Source organism: Elephas maximus, chromosome 10, assembly GCF_024166365.1.
Source record: "Elephas maximus indicus isolate mEleMax1 chromosome 10, mEleMax1 primary haplotype, whole genome shotgun sequence".
Taxonomy (NCBI): domain Eukaryota; kingdom Metazoa; phylum Chordata; class Mammalia; order Proboscidea; family Elephantidae; genus Elephas; species Elephas maximus.
This window is the reverse complement of record NC_064828.1, coordinates 62,610,346-62,623,874: the sequence shown is the minus strand read 5'-3', so window position 1 is coordinate 62,623,874 and position 13,529 is coordinate 62,610,346. Positions and strand designations below refer to the sequence as shown.

At 42.6% G+C, this 13,529-nt stretch overlaps 1 protein-coding gene across 5 annotated transcripts in view; it reads left to right on the top strand.

The window, feature by feature from the left end:
* The window catches only part of CDKL1 (cyclin dependent kinase like 1), an 80,001-nt gene that overhangs the window by 22,382 nt on the left and 44,090 nt on the right, over positions 1-13,529 (top strand). For all 5 annotated transcript variants that reach the window (XM_049897370.1, XM_049897368.1, XM_049897369.1 and 2 more), the window contains one exon: positions 7,943-8,064. In XM_049897370.1, the coding sequence (XP_049753327.1) occupies positions 7,943-8,064 (122 nt within the window). The remainder of the gene's footprint in view (positions 1-7,942; positions 8,065-13,529) is intronic.

Here is a 13,529-nt window from a genome sequence, read left to right as displayed (position 1 = left end):
CCTTTGGAAAGCAATTTGGCTATATCTATTCGGAGCCATAAAGCCAGATTTCTGAGGCTCTAGACTGCTCAGCTAATTTTAGTTCACCCTCAGGTCTTACCACAGTGGTCACTTCCTCAAGGAGATCTTCCCTGGACCACCTGCTACCTTCAAACCAGGATCAGCTCCTCCTGTTCCCCATTCCTTTACCTTGCTTTTTATAGCTTTTACCATGTCTGTAATTACTTGTTCAACATCTGTCTCCCCTCCTAGGTTCATGAGGGTAGGTACAGTATTTGCTTTATTTCTCTGTATATCCTTTGGGTTAGCACAGTGCCTTATGCATATTAAAATAAATAAATATTGTTTAATAAAATGAATAAATAAAATCATCATAAATAAAAATAGATTTAACACAAAGATGACAACCTCAACAGTTGACCTTTATGGAGAGCTTAATATGTGCCTGACACTGTCCTACTTGCTTTCTGTATGTCACAGCAGCCCTTGTACTTCCTGATTTTATAGATGAAAAACTGGGGCCTAGAGAAGTGAACTGATAGTCAATGTTAGGGTCAACCAGCTAGATGGTTGTTCATCAAAACCTTATTTAAAAATAGCCCCAAATTGGAAATAACTTAAATGTTACTTGAATAGAATGTTATGCAGTAATTAGAATCTAGGTTTTCAACAAGTGTGTGATAACAGAGAAAGGTGGGTGTCATATAATATTTACTGATCCCACTCAGCCCAATGGATATGGCTGTGACATGCCCCTCACCAATCACAGTGGTACCCTGTGCATGGGTTCCAAAGCCGTAGCTCTTATAGTTCATACCAGCTGTGTCAGGGTGGGGGCAGGGGAGGCGGGACAGACAAAATGACATCTGGAGGGGCGGGGAGTGTTTCAGGCAGAGAATGGGGTGAACAAGTTCTGAAATGAGAGGGAGTTTGTGCTTCAAGGAAGTGCAAGAAATTCAGTGTGTCTGGGAGGAAGTTATGATAGATGAGGCTGGAGACATGAGAGGCCAAATCAAGAGGACCTGTGGGTTTTACTGGGGGCAGAAGTGCCCTGGGGTGATCACTGGATGTTTCGGCATGGCAAATTCAAGGTTTTTAGTCTTGGCATTCAGAGAACATCAAGGAGATTCGTTTTGGTAGAACTGATACATTTGTACTTTTGCCAAAAAACGGGGTGAGCACTAGATATGTAACATGGAAAATCAAAAGATTCTAAGATCTGAGATTTGGGCCTCAATACCATGTCCTATCAAAGGAGCAAATGGTGTGAAAATGAAAAGTAAAGCTTAAGGACAGTGACTTTTCAGAGCCTGAAACAAACTTCTGTTTTCCACTAGTTCTGTCAAAAAGTTGTTCAGCACCCATTTTAACTTGGTTGTTTGCTCTCTGTTTGAGGCATTCCAGCCAATGCAATTCAGTGGTCAAAGACGGCAGTCAATATTTCTAGTCCCAATAAAATAAACAGATTAAAACAAAAGACAGTAGTCAATTCTATCCCTATGTCTGGAAAATGTTAGCTCAGGCTAAAAGCTTCCAGGTAAATAAAATACCTAAATGTGAGGTTTTATAGGTTGGAGTGAGTGCCCTCTGTTCTAAGGCCCAAATGTGACTAATGGGCTTTAGAGGCTCTTAGGTGTTCTGTGCTTGTTTCATGAAGTATAATGTCTGGAGCAGGAATTTCACATCTCAAAGATACAGAGAGACTTTGCAAAGAAAACGAGAACACAAATTGTCTCCTTTAGCATCTTCCTTGTTGGTTGCTTCTCTTCTCACTGCCCAGCTGATCACAGCTGTGGTACAGCATGTAATTGAAGAACTTTGATTTTTCTCCTTCTACCTTTTATTACTTACAAAATATCTGCCTGCCCGTGATTAATACTTCTGGGTACACATTAGAACTACTTGAGGAGTTTTGGAAAAATTAAGCACACAGATACCTTTGCCCCTACCTAAGACTAACTCAGGATCTCTGAGGATGGAACCTGGTTATCTGTGGTTTTCAGAAGCTCGCCTAGTGCCCGAATGGACACGAGGAGAGAGAGTGGAGGGAAGGAGTGTGCTGTCTCATCAACGGGAGAGCAATTAGGAGTGTATAGCAAGCTGTGTATAAATTTTTGTATGAGAGACTGACTTGATTTGTAAACTTTCACTTAAAGCACAATAAAAATTAATTTTAAAAAAAAGTTCCCCTAGTAATTTTAATACAGGTTGAGAATTCTTTCAGTTACCTCTGCTGCATAACAAACATCCCCAACACTTAGCAGCTTAAAACAACAAAGATTTATTATTTCTCACTAGTTTGCAAGTTGGCTAGGTGATTCTTCAACTGGTCTTGCCTGGGTCCACTCATGTCAGTTGGTGGATCTGCTGGGGTGGGGCTCAGCTACAACATTGGGCCTCTCTGTCCACATAGTATTTCATCCTGGGCTTCATCAGGACACAAAGTTCTCAGGGCAGTAGTCTCAAAGAGCAAAAGAAGAAGGTGCAAGTCTTCTTAAGGCCTAGTCTCAGAAGTCAGGCAGCATTGCTTCTGCCTTATTCCATTGCTCAGAACAAATCACAGGACCAGCCCAGATTCAGGGAGTGGGGAAATGACTCTATCTTTGATGGGAGCAGTGGTAAATTCAAATTGCATTTGAAGTGCATAGACAGGGACAGGAGGAGTTGTTAGTCAACTTACTTTTGATTCTCAGTCGAGACTATCCATAGATTGCATCCCTTCTGTGTCCCCTAAAAAGAAACATGGGAAGTCTAGATGTCCTTCCTCCCTGACACTAAGACTCCTCATTCCTGTTAGCAATTCCGTCATCCTTCTAGCTATTCATGCTCATAACCTTGGAAGTAATCTTTGGTCCACTGTCTTCTATAATAAACAGATTCAATATAGCTCTACTTATCCCAGGAAGCCCTTTAACTTCTCTGTCCTTCGTTGTTCAACCCTCCACAGATGAATTCACATTGTGTATGCAGTAGCCTGGTATATATGTGTGTGAGTTTAGTATTGGCTATTTCTGTTTTTCTAGGCAGGTACAGGCAGAGCTATCTTAGATATAAACTATCTTATTGAAGAAGCACACTTCAAATTAATTAAACACACAGTCAAAATGAACTAAGAAAAATTGCTATTCTTTAGTGACTTCTTTGAAAGACATTAAAGGGGCTCAGATGTAAATCCCAAAGCCTCACGTGTTAAAATCTTAGATCCGGCACCTTGAAGCTGCTCGCCTCAAACCCGAGTCCACTCCTCCTTTATCTCCAGCCCTGTGGCCTTTCTTCCATCTCCTTCTTTTCCCTCCATATCACCACCTTCAGGATTTTATTAGGTATATTGACTCAGTCTCTATCCCAGCAAGAAAGAATTTTTCTTTTTAGGAGAGAGAGGGAGGGGAAACCGGGCTGGCAATGATGGGATTCTCTTTGGTAGGCTAGGGGATGAAGGAAGTCTGTGAACACTCCCAAGTTAACCATTTTTGCCTCTTCCCAGTCAGGGTGTATCAGTTACCAGTTTGGCCTCACATGAAACAAAAATGAAAATAATAATGGCATCAACAAGGTAGAAAACAAGTGTGTAGCAGAGCAAGGCTGGTTAGTTAGGAGGCTTCCCAGTGCCAGGCGCCAGCTCCTCCCTCTTGGTGCTCCACCATCCCTAGGACATGCTTCCTTCCTCTTGTTCCAGAATGGCTGCTTACATCTGTATTCCAGCCAGCAATAAGAAGGAAGAAAAAGAAGTATCCCTTTTCTCTGAGAACACTTCCTGTGGTTGTATATAACACCTCTATTTAAATTCCCACGGCCAATACTTAATCACAAGGCTAGCTGGAAGGGAAAGTGGGTAATGTGGTCTTTATTCTAGAGGGCCATGTGACAGCTAACTAAGAGGAAGAGAGAGACGTTGGGAGACCACAGCAAGCTCTACCCTGTGGGTAGCCCTCTGGTAAAATGAGAGAGTCCATGTGCTTTGTTCTGCTCAAACCCAGCAGTCTCTATTTTTCCACATGGAAAAATTGTTCACAGTTGTCAAGGAATACTTTCATCTGAACTGGCTTCTATGAATTAAAAATACTTTCTTTTACTAAAATTTTTAATATGGGAAGGCAGTGTTATTTGTTGATGGAAAAAGTTAATATTGCAAAGCAGCACTTGATTGTAAAACTCTTATGGAAAGTTATCTGGTGGAACTATCAAAGAATATTTGGAAAAAGAGGAGCAGTATACCCACTGTTAAAATAGTGCAACAATATTGTAGTGCTAATGCTTATAAGGTGCATGGAACCCTTGTTGGGGGGTGGGGGTGGGTGGGACTATGCAAATAAGGTGTATGGAACCCTCGTAGGGGATTGGTCAGTTTTACCATCTCACTAGTCTTAAAGGGAGCCAATCCCAAAGGCTGGAGGAGGGACATCACTACCATCAAGAAAAAGAGTGTGTCTTTTGGGCCCAGAGTCCCTGCACTGAGAACCTTCTAGACTCAGGAGAAAGAACAATAATGCTGTAGGTAGCAGTGGCACAAGATGGCAGGAACCAGGAGACCATCACAAGATGGTGCGGTGGGCTTCCCAGCACACAGAGCAAGGTGGCTACAGTGGGCATCCCAGCCCACAGAGCACAAAAGCTGAGAGCCTTCAGGCAGGAGGCTTGCTGGCAGAGTGGGATGCCTCTGGGCATTTATCAGCTGAGCGAAAGAGCTTTGTAACACTTGCCCAAGCAGGGCAGAGGCCAGGTGTCATGGATTGAATTATGTCCCCCCAAAAATGGGTGTATCAATTTGGCTGGACCATGATCACTGGTACTGTGTGATTTTCCTGTATGTTGTAAATCCTGCCTCTGTGATGTTAATGAGGGAGGATGGGTAGCAGTTGGGTTCCTGAGGCAAGACTCAATCTACAAGATTGGATTGTGTCTTGAGGCAATCTCTTGAGAGATGAAAAAAAGAAGCAAGCAGAGAGACAAGGGGACCTCATACCACCAACAAAGCAGCACCAGGGTAGCACAGTGGGTACTTTGGACCTGGGGTCCCTGCACCTGAGAAGCTCCTCAATTGAGGACAGAGACCTTCCTCCAGACCTGACAGAGAGAAAGCCTTCCCTTGGAGCTAACACCCTGAATTTGGACTTCAGCCTACTTTACTGTGAAGAAATAAATTTCTCTTTGTTAAAGCCATCAACTTGTGGTATTCTGTTATAGCAGCAGTAGATGACTAAAACACCAGGCCAAAGGCTAAGGGCTGAGAGAGAGGCCTGCCTGTGGGCTCAGCTGAGAAGAAGCTGTCCTGATTGAAGAACTATATCCAAGTTGTTCCTGTTACCTCCAAGGTGATCCTTAATTGTAACCTGTTACTTACCTAATAAACCCCATAATCGTATGGTCTGTTGGTTCTGTGTGGCCATTGCAAAGAATTATCAAATCCAGAAGAGAAGAATTATCGAACCCAGCAGAGAAGTGGAGGGCACATAGGAGGGACAGCAGGTGTCAGAACTGTAAAAAGATTGGAGAGTGGAGATATGTCTGACCTCCACACCATAAGGATCAGCTTTGGGCTGATGCTGATTCTCTCTCCTCCTCTGGAAGTGAGATGAGGTCTGACCACACATCATTTTTACAAATATGCAGACTGTAATCAATGTTACTGAATAAAAATGTAGAAATTGTTGAATCGGTGTATATTCTGATGTATATATTTTCAACAAAAAATTAATAAAGTAAATTATTTAAAAAATAGTGCAACAATAAAGCAGACACCAAAGGTGATCTGTTCGATCAGTGAAACAAGAATGAACACTGCAGAGAGGGAACTCATCATTGATACATTTTTCTGTGGAGTTTTGTCTTCCCAAGCACAAAGCTCTTACTTTCTTTCACAGAAAAGGAGATCAGTACCTGGTTATAATATTTCTGATAGGATTATGTGCAGAGGGCCCAGGAAGCTGTGTAAAATATTTATCTTTGCCAAAGCCAACATATCTTCCTGTCCCTTTTTTCTAGACACATGCCTCAGGCACGTTAGATTGGAGAGCCTTCTTTATATTCCCATTTTAAAATGTTTCATCAAGCTATGAAACGTGATTTACACATTCATTCACAAACAACTATTGGACGGCTGTTACATGCAAGGCCCTTGCTGGGGATACAGCAACATAATTTTGAGTAAACAAGAGAGCACAGACCCTGACATCGTGTTTCTTACAGTCTATTGAAGGTGAAGGATATTAAATAGTTGGCAAGTAATTACTAAATAAGAATTGCGATAGATGTTCTGAAGGAGACATACAGGGGGCAACGAGAGCATTAACAATGCTGAACCAATCTGGGAGGTCAGGGGTGATAGTGGCATCACTCGGGGTTACGGGGGATTCAGACTGCCCAGGTGACACTGTCAGAGGGGTGACACCAAAATGACAGTCTATAAAAATAAACATTTTTTGTAAGTCCAGCTTACATTCATCAATATACCTAAAAGGCTAAAACTTTGTTCTAATTTACTTTGGAACTTTCTAATGCCATATCCGTCATTATTACCCAATAACACTGACTCTTGGAATCTGTGGTTTCATCTGTGCACTACAAGCATGTGCTATTGTTTTCATTGTTGCTGGTGTTTTAATAGTCACTGATATGGTCAAGATTTCTGGTGTTCTAGCTACAGTATACTGGTAATTAGTATTTGTGAACCTGTATCAATCACTATTTGAGAATGAAGTAGTAATTAAAGGAAAAGAGTGATATACGAGCATTACGATTTGCGAGCGACATTAGTACAAAGACATTACTAAGAATTCTGTATGGTCTGGTTTGGGAAGAGGTCCATGGGGGAGGGTAACTCCATGAGTTACTCTCTGGGTAACACCAACCTTGATGCCACTGAGGGGCAAACTCCTTAGGAAGGGACATTTGATCTGAGCCTTGAGGTGTGAGTTTGTGTTCAATTAGGAAGGGGCATTTGATCTGAGCCTTGAAGTATGAGTTTGTGTTCACTAAAACTACCTACCCTTCTGAGGGCTGTGGGGACGATGATCTTGGGGAATACCTAGCTCAGTTGGCATAGTTTATAAAGTGTATGTTCTGCATTCTACTTTGGTGAGTGGTGTCTGGGGTCTTAAAAGCCTGTGAGTGGCCATCTGGGATACTCCACTGGTCTCACCCCTTTGGGAGCAAGGAAGAATGAAGAAAACTAAAGATAAAGATAGACCACATCTACCATGGCCTCCACTAGACTGAGTCTGGTACAACTAGATGGTGCCCGCCTACCACCACTAACTGCTCTGACAGGGATCATAATAGAGGGTCCCCGACAGAACTCGAGATAAATGTGGAACAAAATTCTAACTCAAAAAGAAAGATCAGACTGCTGGCCTGACAGAGACTGGAGAAACCCTGAGAGTATGGCCCCTGACACCCTTTCAGCTCAGTAATGAGGTCACTCCTGAGGTTCACCCTTCAGCTAAAGATTGAACAGGCCCATGGAACAAAACAAGACTAAAGGGGCACACCAGCCCTGGGACAGGGGCTATAAGGTAGGAGAGAACAGGAAAGCTGGTAATAGGGAACCCAAGGTTGAGAAGGGAGAGTGTTGACATGTTGCGGGGTTGTTAGCCAACGTAGTAACTGTTTGATGAGAAACTAGTTGGTTCTGTAAACCTTCATCTAAAGTACAGTTAAAAAAAAAAAAAACCTACCCTTCTTATTCTCCTTTCTTTTCTAACCTTCTTATATCTCTCTTTGCCTTCACCGGCCACCTGGATTATAAATAATCATTTTTCACTTGCAAGCTATTAGCAAATAGTTTGTAAAGAGATGTAAAATAACACCATTTACAGCCCCCTTTTTTTCAGTCCAAGAAATTAAACTTCCTGAAGAGCAAATAGCTTTGTCTTCATTGGACCAAAACTAGAGGAAGCAGATCTTCCATGACTCAAACTTAGCACCTTGCTTTTTGTGTTTTCAGCAACTCAAGCACCCCAACCTTGTCAACCTCCTTGAGGTCTTCAGGAGGAAACGGAAGCTTCACTTGGTGTTTGAGTACTGTGACCACACAGTTCTCCATGAGTTGGACAGATACCAAAGAGGGTGAGTGATCTGTCCCTTACTTTCTGCAGGAAGAAGTTTAAAGCTAATGAAACAAAAACCAGAATTTGTGAGGGGAAATTAGCAATGACCCTTTTTAACATTAGGCAAGAACAGTCAGTGTTTTTACACATCTTTGCTACCAGAATTGACAGCAGAGCAATTTACCAAACACTTTGGGAATGATTTCAAAAATAATCATTTTCATGAAGAAACCAGTAGCAGCATTATTGGATTGAACTTGATCTCGGTGTATTATTTTTGCATAGAAGCTATCTTATACTCTAATAAAGAAAAGGAGAGCTATTAGTTATTTCTTGCCTGGCTAGAGAACCATAAGGACTTGCAAATTGAAAGAATGTCCAAAGGCAATGGCTAACAGGAAGTTTAGGCCTAAAACAATTGTGGTATTTTATCTAAAGCAACCTGGGTGTCCGGTCTGCTGTGTTTGTCAGGACTTCTTTGGTTGCAAGTGACAAAAAGCCAACTGAAGTAAGTGTAGGTGAAAAAAGTATGTTGGTGGCTGTAACTGAAAAGGATGCAAGTGACACCCGGGGCTTCTTTGATCTTGTCACGTGTATCTACCATATGTAACACATTTGTGTGAGTTAGAAGAAGGCTAGGTGAGCTGACAGAGCCTATGTCTGAAGAAATAGGGGTTCCTCAGTCTGGTTGAGGGTTGTCCTTCATCACCGTGAGTGAAACAGAGGCAGGATTTTGGCTCCCACTCAACTCCTGAGCAGAGCACCTTTGGGCAGGGCATCATAGGTGGTAGCTGTTCTCTTTCTCTCTCAACTTTTCTGTGTGTTGGCTTTATTCTATCCTGCAGATGAGCCTCCCCATATGATGAGGTTTGGAGAGACAGAAGGGGTTAGGAAGGGAAAAATACGAAATAGAAAGCATGGCCACAGACAACTCTAGGCTTGTATCAATCTATGTAGCAGCTCGAGGAGAAAATAAATTCTAGAAGAATGGAGCATCTACATATGAAGTCCAGGGAAGGACTCTTATTGGCTCAGCTTAGGTGATGCAACTATCCATCGGGCCAATCCCTGAGGTCATTGAGAGTAGAATATTAACAGGTCCCAGATTTGCTTATCTCTGTGGCTGGAGTAATAGTCCATTAAAAAAAAAAAGCCAAACCCAGTGCCGTCAAGTCGATTCTGACTCACAGCGACCCTATAGGACAGAGTAGAACTGTCCCATGGAGTTTCCAAGGAGCACCTGGCGGATTCGAACAGCTGACCCTTTGGTTCACAGCCATAGCACTTAACCACTACGCCACCAGGGTTTCTGTAATAGTCCATAGGTAGCACAAATGAGTAAGTGCTAGGCTGCTAACCTAAAGGTTCACAATTTGAACCCACCCAGTGGTGCGATGACAAAAAAGGCCTAGCAATCTGCTTTCATAAAGATTACCGAAACAAAAAAAGAAAAACCCAAACCCATTGCCAATGAGTCGATTCCAACTCATATCGACTCAATGGGACAGAGTAGAACTGCCCTGTAGGGTTACCAAGGAGTGGCTGATGGATTCAAACTGCAGACTTTTTTGGTTAGTAGCCGGGCTCTTAACGACTGTACCACCAGATTACAGCTGAGAAAATCCTATGGAGCGATTCTACTCTGTGACACATGAGGTTGCCATGAGTTAGAGTCAACTCAACAGCAACAGGTTTGGTTTGGGGTTTTGTGACTAGAGTCGAGCTGCAGAACTGTGGAGGGCAGCCTCTCCAGACCAATAGACTGGGAAGGAATGAATCCCAAATGAGAGGAGTGGGAGTGCTATTACAAGAAGAGAAAGAAGGAGTCTATTGAGCCATACCTCACAGAGAGTAACTGGTATTAAATCCACTCATACCAAGTGAAATACAGCTTTTCTTGTCTCAAATTGTTCCCTCTTTAGATTTGCGTTTTACATCTTTATCTTAAAGGCACAGGACAGTGTGTACAACCTCCATCATAGCATTAAACAAATAATATTGAACTTATCTCTTTAGAATCTCACTTTCCCCTTAGACTATAAATGAGGGCAGGGACCATGAATAACTCATCTTTGTACTCAGTAAATGCTTACTGAGTTCTTAAAGTACTTTCTTAGTAGCCACTATATCCACTGAGGCACCTTCCTTCAGGAAGCTGGAGAGACCCCTCCTGGGTCCCTCTTAGTTCCGATAGCAACGTTTCAGCTGAGAATTCATCAGGGACACTTCTGGATTTAGAATATTGACTAAAAAAACTTGTGTTAGGTTAGTAACTGTGTTTCTATCAAAAGGAAGGAACATAACTACCTTACTACCATGGTACATTCTTCTGCTGTAAATGATGATGTATATAAAAAGGCTTTGTGGTTTACCTAGTGTTGTGGATTGAAATGTGGCCCCAAAAATGTGTCAATTTAGCCAGGCTGTGATTCCTAGTATTATGTGATTGTCCACCATTTTGTCATCTGATGTGATTATCCTACTGTCATAATCCTACTTCTATGATGTTAATGAGGCAGGATTGCAGGCAGTTATGTTAATAAGGCAGGACTCAATCTATAAGATCTGGTTCTGCCTTAAGTCAATCTCTTTTGAGATATAAAAGAGAAAAGTTAACAGACGGGGGACCTTATATCATCAAGAAAGCAGTACTGGTGAATCAAAAAAATAGAAAATAAATGTTGGAGAAGCTGTGGGGAGATTGGAACACTTATGCACTGCTGATGGGAATGCAAAATGATACAACCATTTTGGAAAATGATAAGGTGCTTCCTTAGAAAGCTAGAAATAGAAATATCGTATGATCTAGCAATCCCACTTCTAGGAATATATCCTAGAGAAACAAGAGTCATCACATGAATAGACATGTGCACGCCCATGTTCACTGCAGCATTGTTCACAATAGCAAAAAGATGGAAACAACCTAGATGCCAATCAACAGATGAATGGATAAACAAACTATGGTACATACACACAATGGAGTACTATGCAACGATAAAGAACAATGGTGAATCTGTGAAGCATCTCATAATATGGATGAATCTGGAGGGCATCAAGCCGAGTGAAATAAGTTAATCACAAAAGGACAAATATTGTAGGAGACCACTACTATAAAAATTCATGAAAAGTTTTACACAAAGAAACAACCTTTGATGGTTACGAGGGAGGGGAGGGGTGGATATGGAAAAACACTAAATAGACAATAGATAAATGGTAACTTTGGTGGAGGGTATGACAGTAAAAAATACCAGGAAAGCTAGGATATAGACTTGTATAAGGCAAGGTCATGGAAGCTCCATAGACACATCCAAACTCCCTGAGGGACCAAATTGCTGGGCTGAGGCCTGTGGGGACCATGGTCTCCGGGAACATCTAACTCAATTGGCGTAACATAGTTTATAAACAAAATGTTCTACATTCTACTTTGGTGAGTAGCGTCTGGGGTCTAAAAGCCTGTGAATGGCCATCTAGGATACTCCACTGGTCTCATCCCTTTGGGAGCAAGGGAGAATGGAGAAAACCAAAGACAGAAGGGAAAGATTAGTCCAAAGGACTAATGGACCACAACTGCCATGGCCTCCACCAGACTAAGTCTGGTACAAATAGGTGGTATCCGGATACCACCACTGCCTGCTCTGACAAGAATCACAATAGAGGGTCCTGGACAGAGCTGGAGAAAAATGTAGAACAAAATTCTAACTCACACTCAACCCACCCGGATCAAAGGAGAATGAAGAACACCAAGAACACAAGATAATAACGAGCCCAAGAGACAGAAAGGGCTACATGAACCAGAGACTACATCATACTGAGACTAGAAGAACTAAATGGTCGCCGGCCACAACCAATGACTGCCCTGACAGGGAACACAACAGAGAACCCCCGAGGGATCAGGAGAACAGTAGGATGCAGACCCCAAATTCTCATAAAAAGACCAGACTTAATGGTCTCACTGAGAGTGGAAGGACCCCTGTGATCATGTCCCCCAGACCTTCTGTTGGCCCACTACAGGAACCATCCCCGAAGCCAGCTCGTCAGACATGGATTGGACTGGACAATGGGTTGGAGAGGGTTGCTGCTTGGTTCGGGTGGACATTTGAGGCAATGTTGGCATCTTCTGCCTGGAGGGGAGATGAGAGGGTAGAGGGGCTTAGAAGCTGACAAAACAGTCACAAAAAGAGAGAGTGGAAGGAGGGAGCGGGCTGTCTCATGGCGGGGGGGGGGGAAGTAATTGGGAATATGTAGCAAGTTGTGTATAAGTTTTTATGTGAGAGACTGACTTGATTTGCAAACGTTCACTTAAAGCACAATAAAATTTTTTTTTTTTTTTTAAATTCTAACTCACAAAAAAGGACCAGACTGACTGGCCTGACAGAGACTGAAGAAACCCTAAGAGTATGGCCCCCGGTCACCCTTTTACCTCAGTAATGAAGTCACTCCTGAGGTTTACCCTTCATCCAAAGACTAGACAGGCCCACAAAACAAAGTGAGACTAAAGGGGCACATCAGACCAGGGACAAAGACTAGAAGGCAGGAGGGGACAGGAAAGCTGGTATTAGGGAACACTAGGTCGAAAAAGGAGAGTGCTGACATGTCGTTGGGTTGTTAAGCCGTGTCATAAAACAATATATGTACTGTTTAATTAGAAGCTAGTTTATTCTGTAAACCTTCATCTGAAGTACAATAAAAAAAAAAAAAAAGAGAGAGACAAAAGGGCCACAGAAACTAGAGATTCCATCAGCCTGGCACCAGAATGACTAGGTGGTGCCCAGGTACCACCAGTGACCACCCTGACAGGGAACACAACAGAGTCCCTGACAGCAGGAGAAAACTTTGGAGCAGAAATCAAATTCACATAAAAAGACTGGACTTAATGGTCTGACTGAGACTGGAGGAACCCTCGAAGCCATGGCTCCCGGATGCTCTGTTAACCCAGAACTAAAACCACTCCCAAAGCCCACTCTTCAGAAAAAGATTAGACTGGACTATAAAACATAACACTCGTAAAGAGTGTGCTTCTTAGTTCAAGCAGATACGAGAGACCAACTGGGCGGCTCCTGTCTGGAGGCTGGATAAGAAGGCAGGAATGGACAGGGGCTGGTTGGATGGATATGGGAAACCTGGGGTGGAAAGGAGGAGTGTGCTGTCATGTTATATTGCAACTTGGGTCACATAACAATATGTGCATAAATCTTTGTATGAGAAATTAAGTTGAGCTGTAAACTTTCCCTAAAGCACAGTTAAAAAAAAGAAAGAAAGCAGTGCTGGGAGCAAAGCACGTCCTTTGGACCTGAGGTCCCTGTGCCTGAGAAGCTCCTAGACCAGGGGAAGATTGATGACAAGAACCTTCCTCCAGAGCCGACAGAGAGAGAAAGCCTTCCCCTGGAGCTGACACCCTGAATTCAGACTTCTAGCCTCCTAGACTGTGAGAAAATGTATTTCTCTTTTGTAAAGCCATGCATTTGAAGCATTTCTGTTATAGTA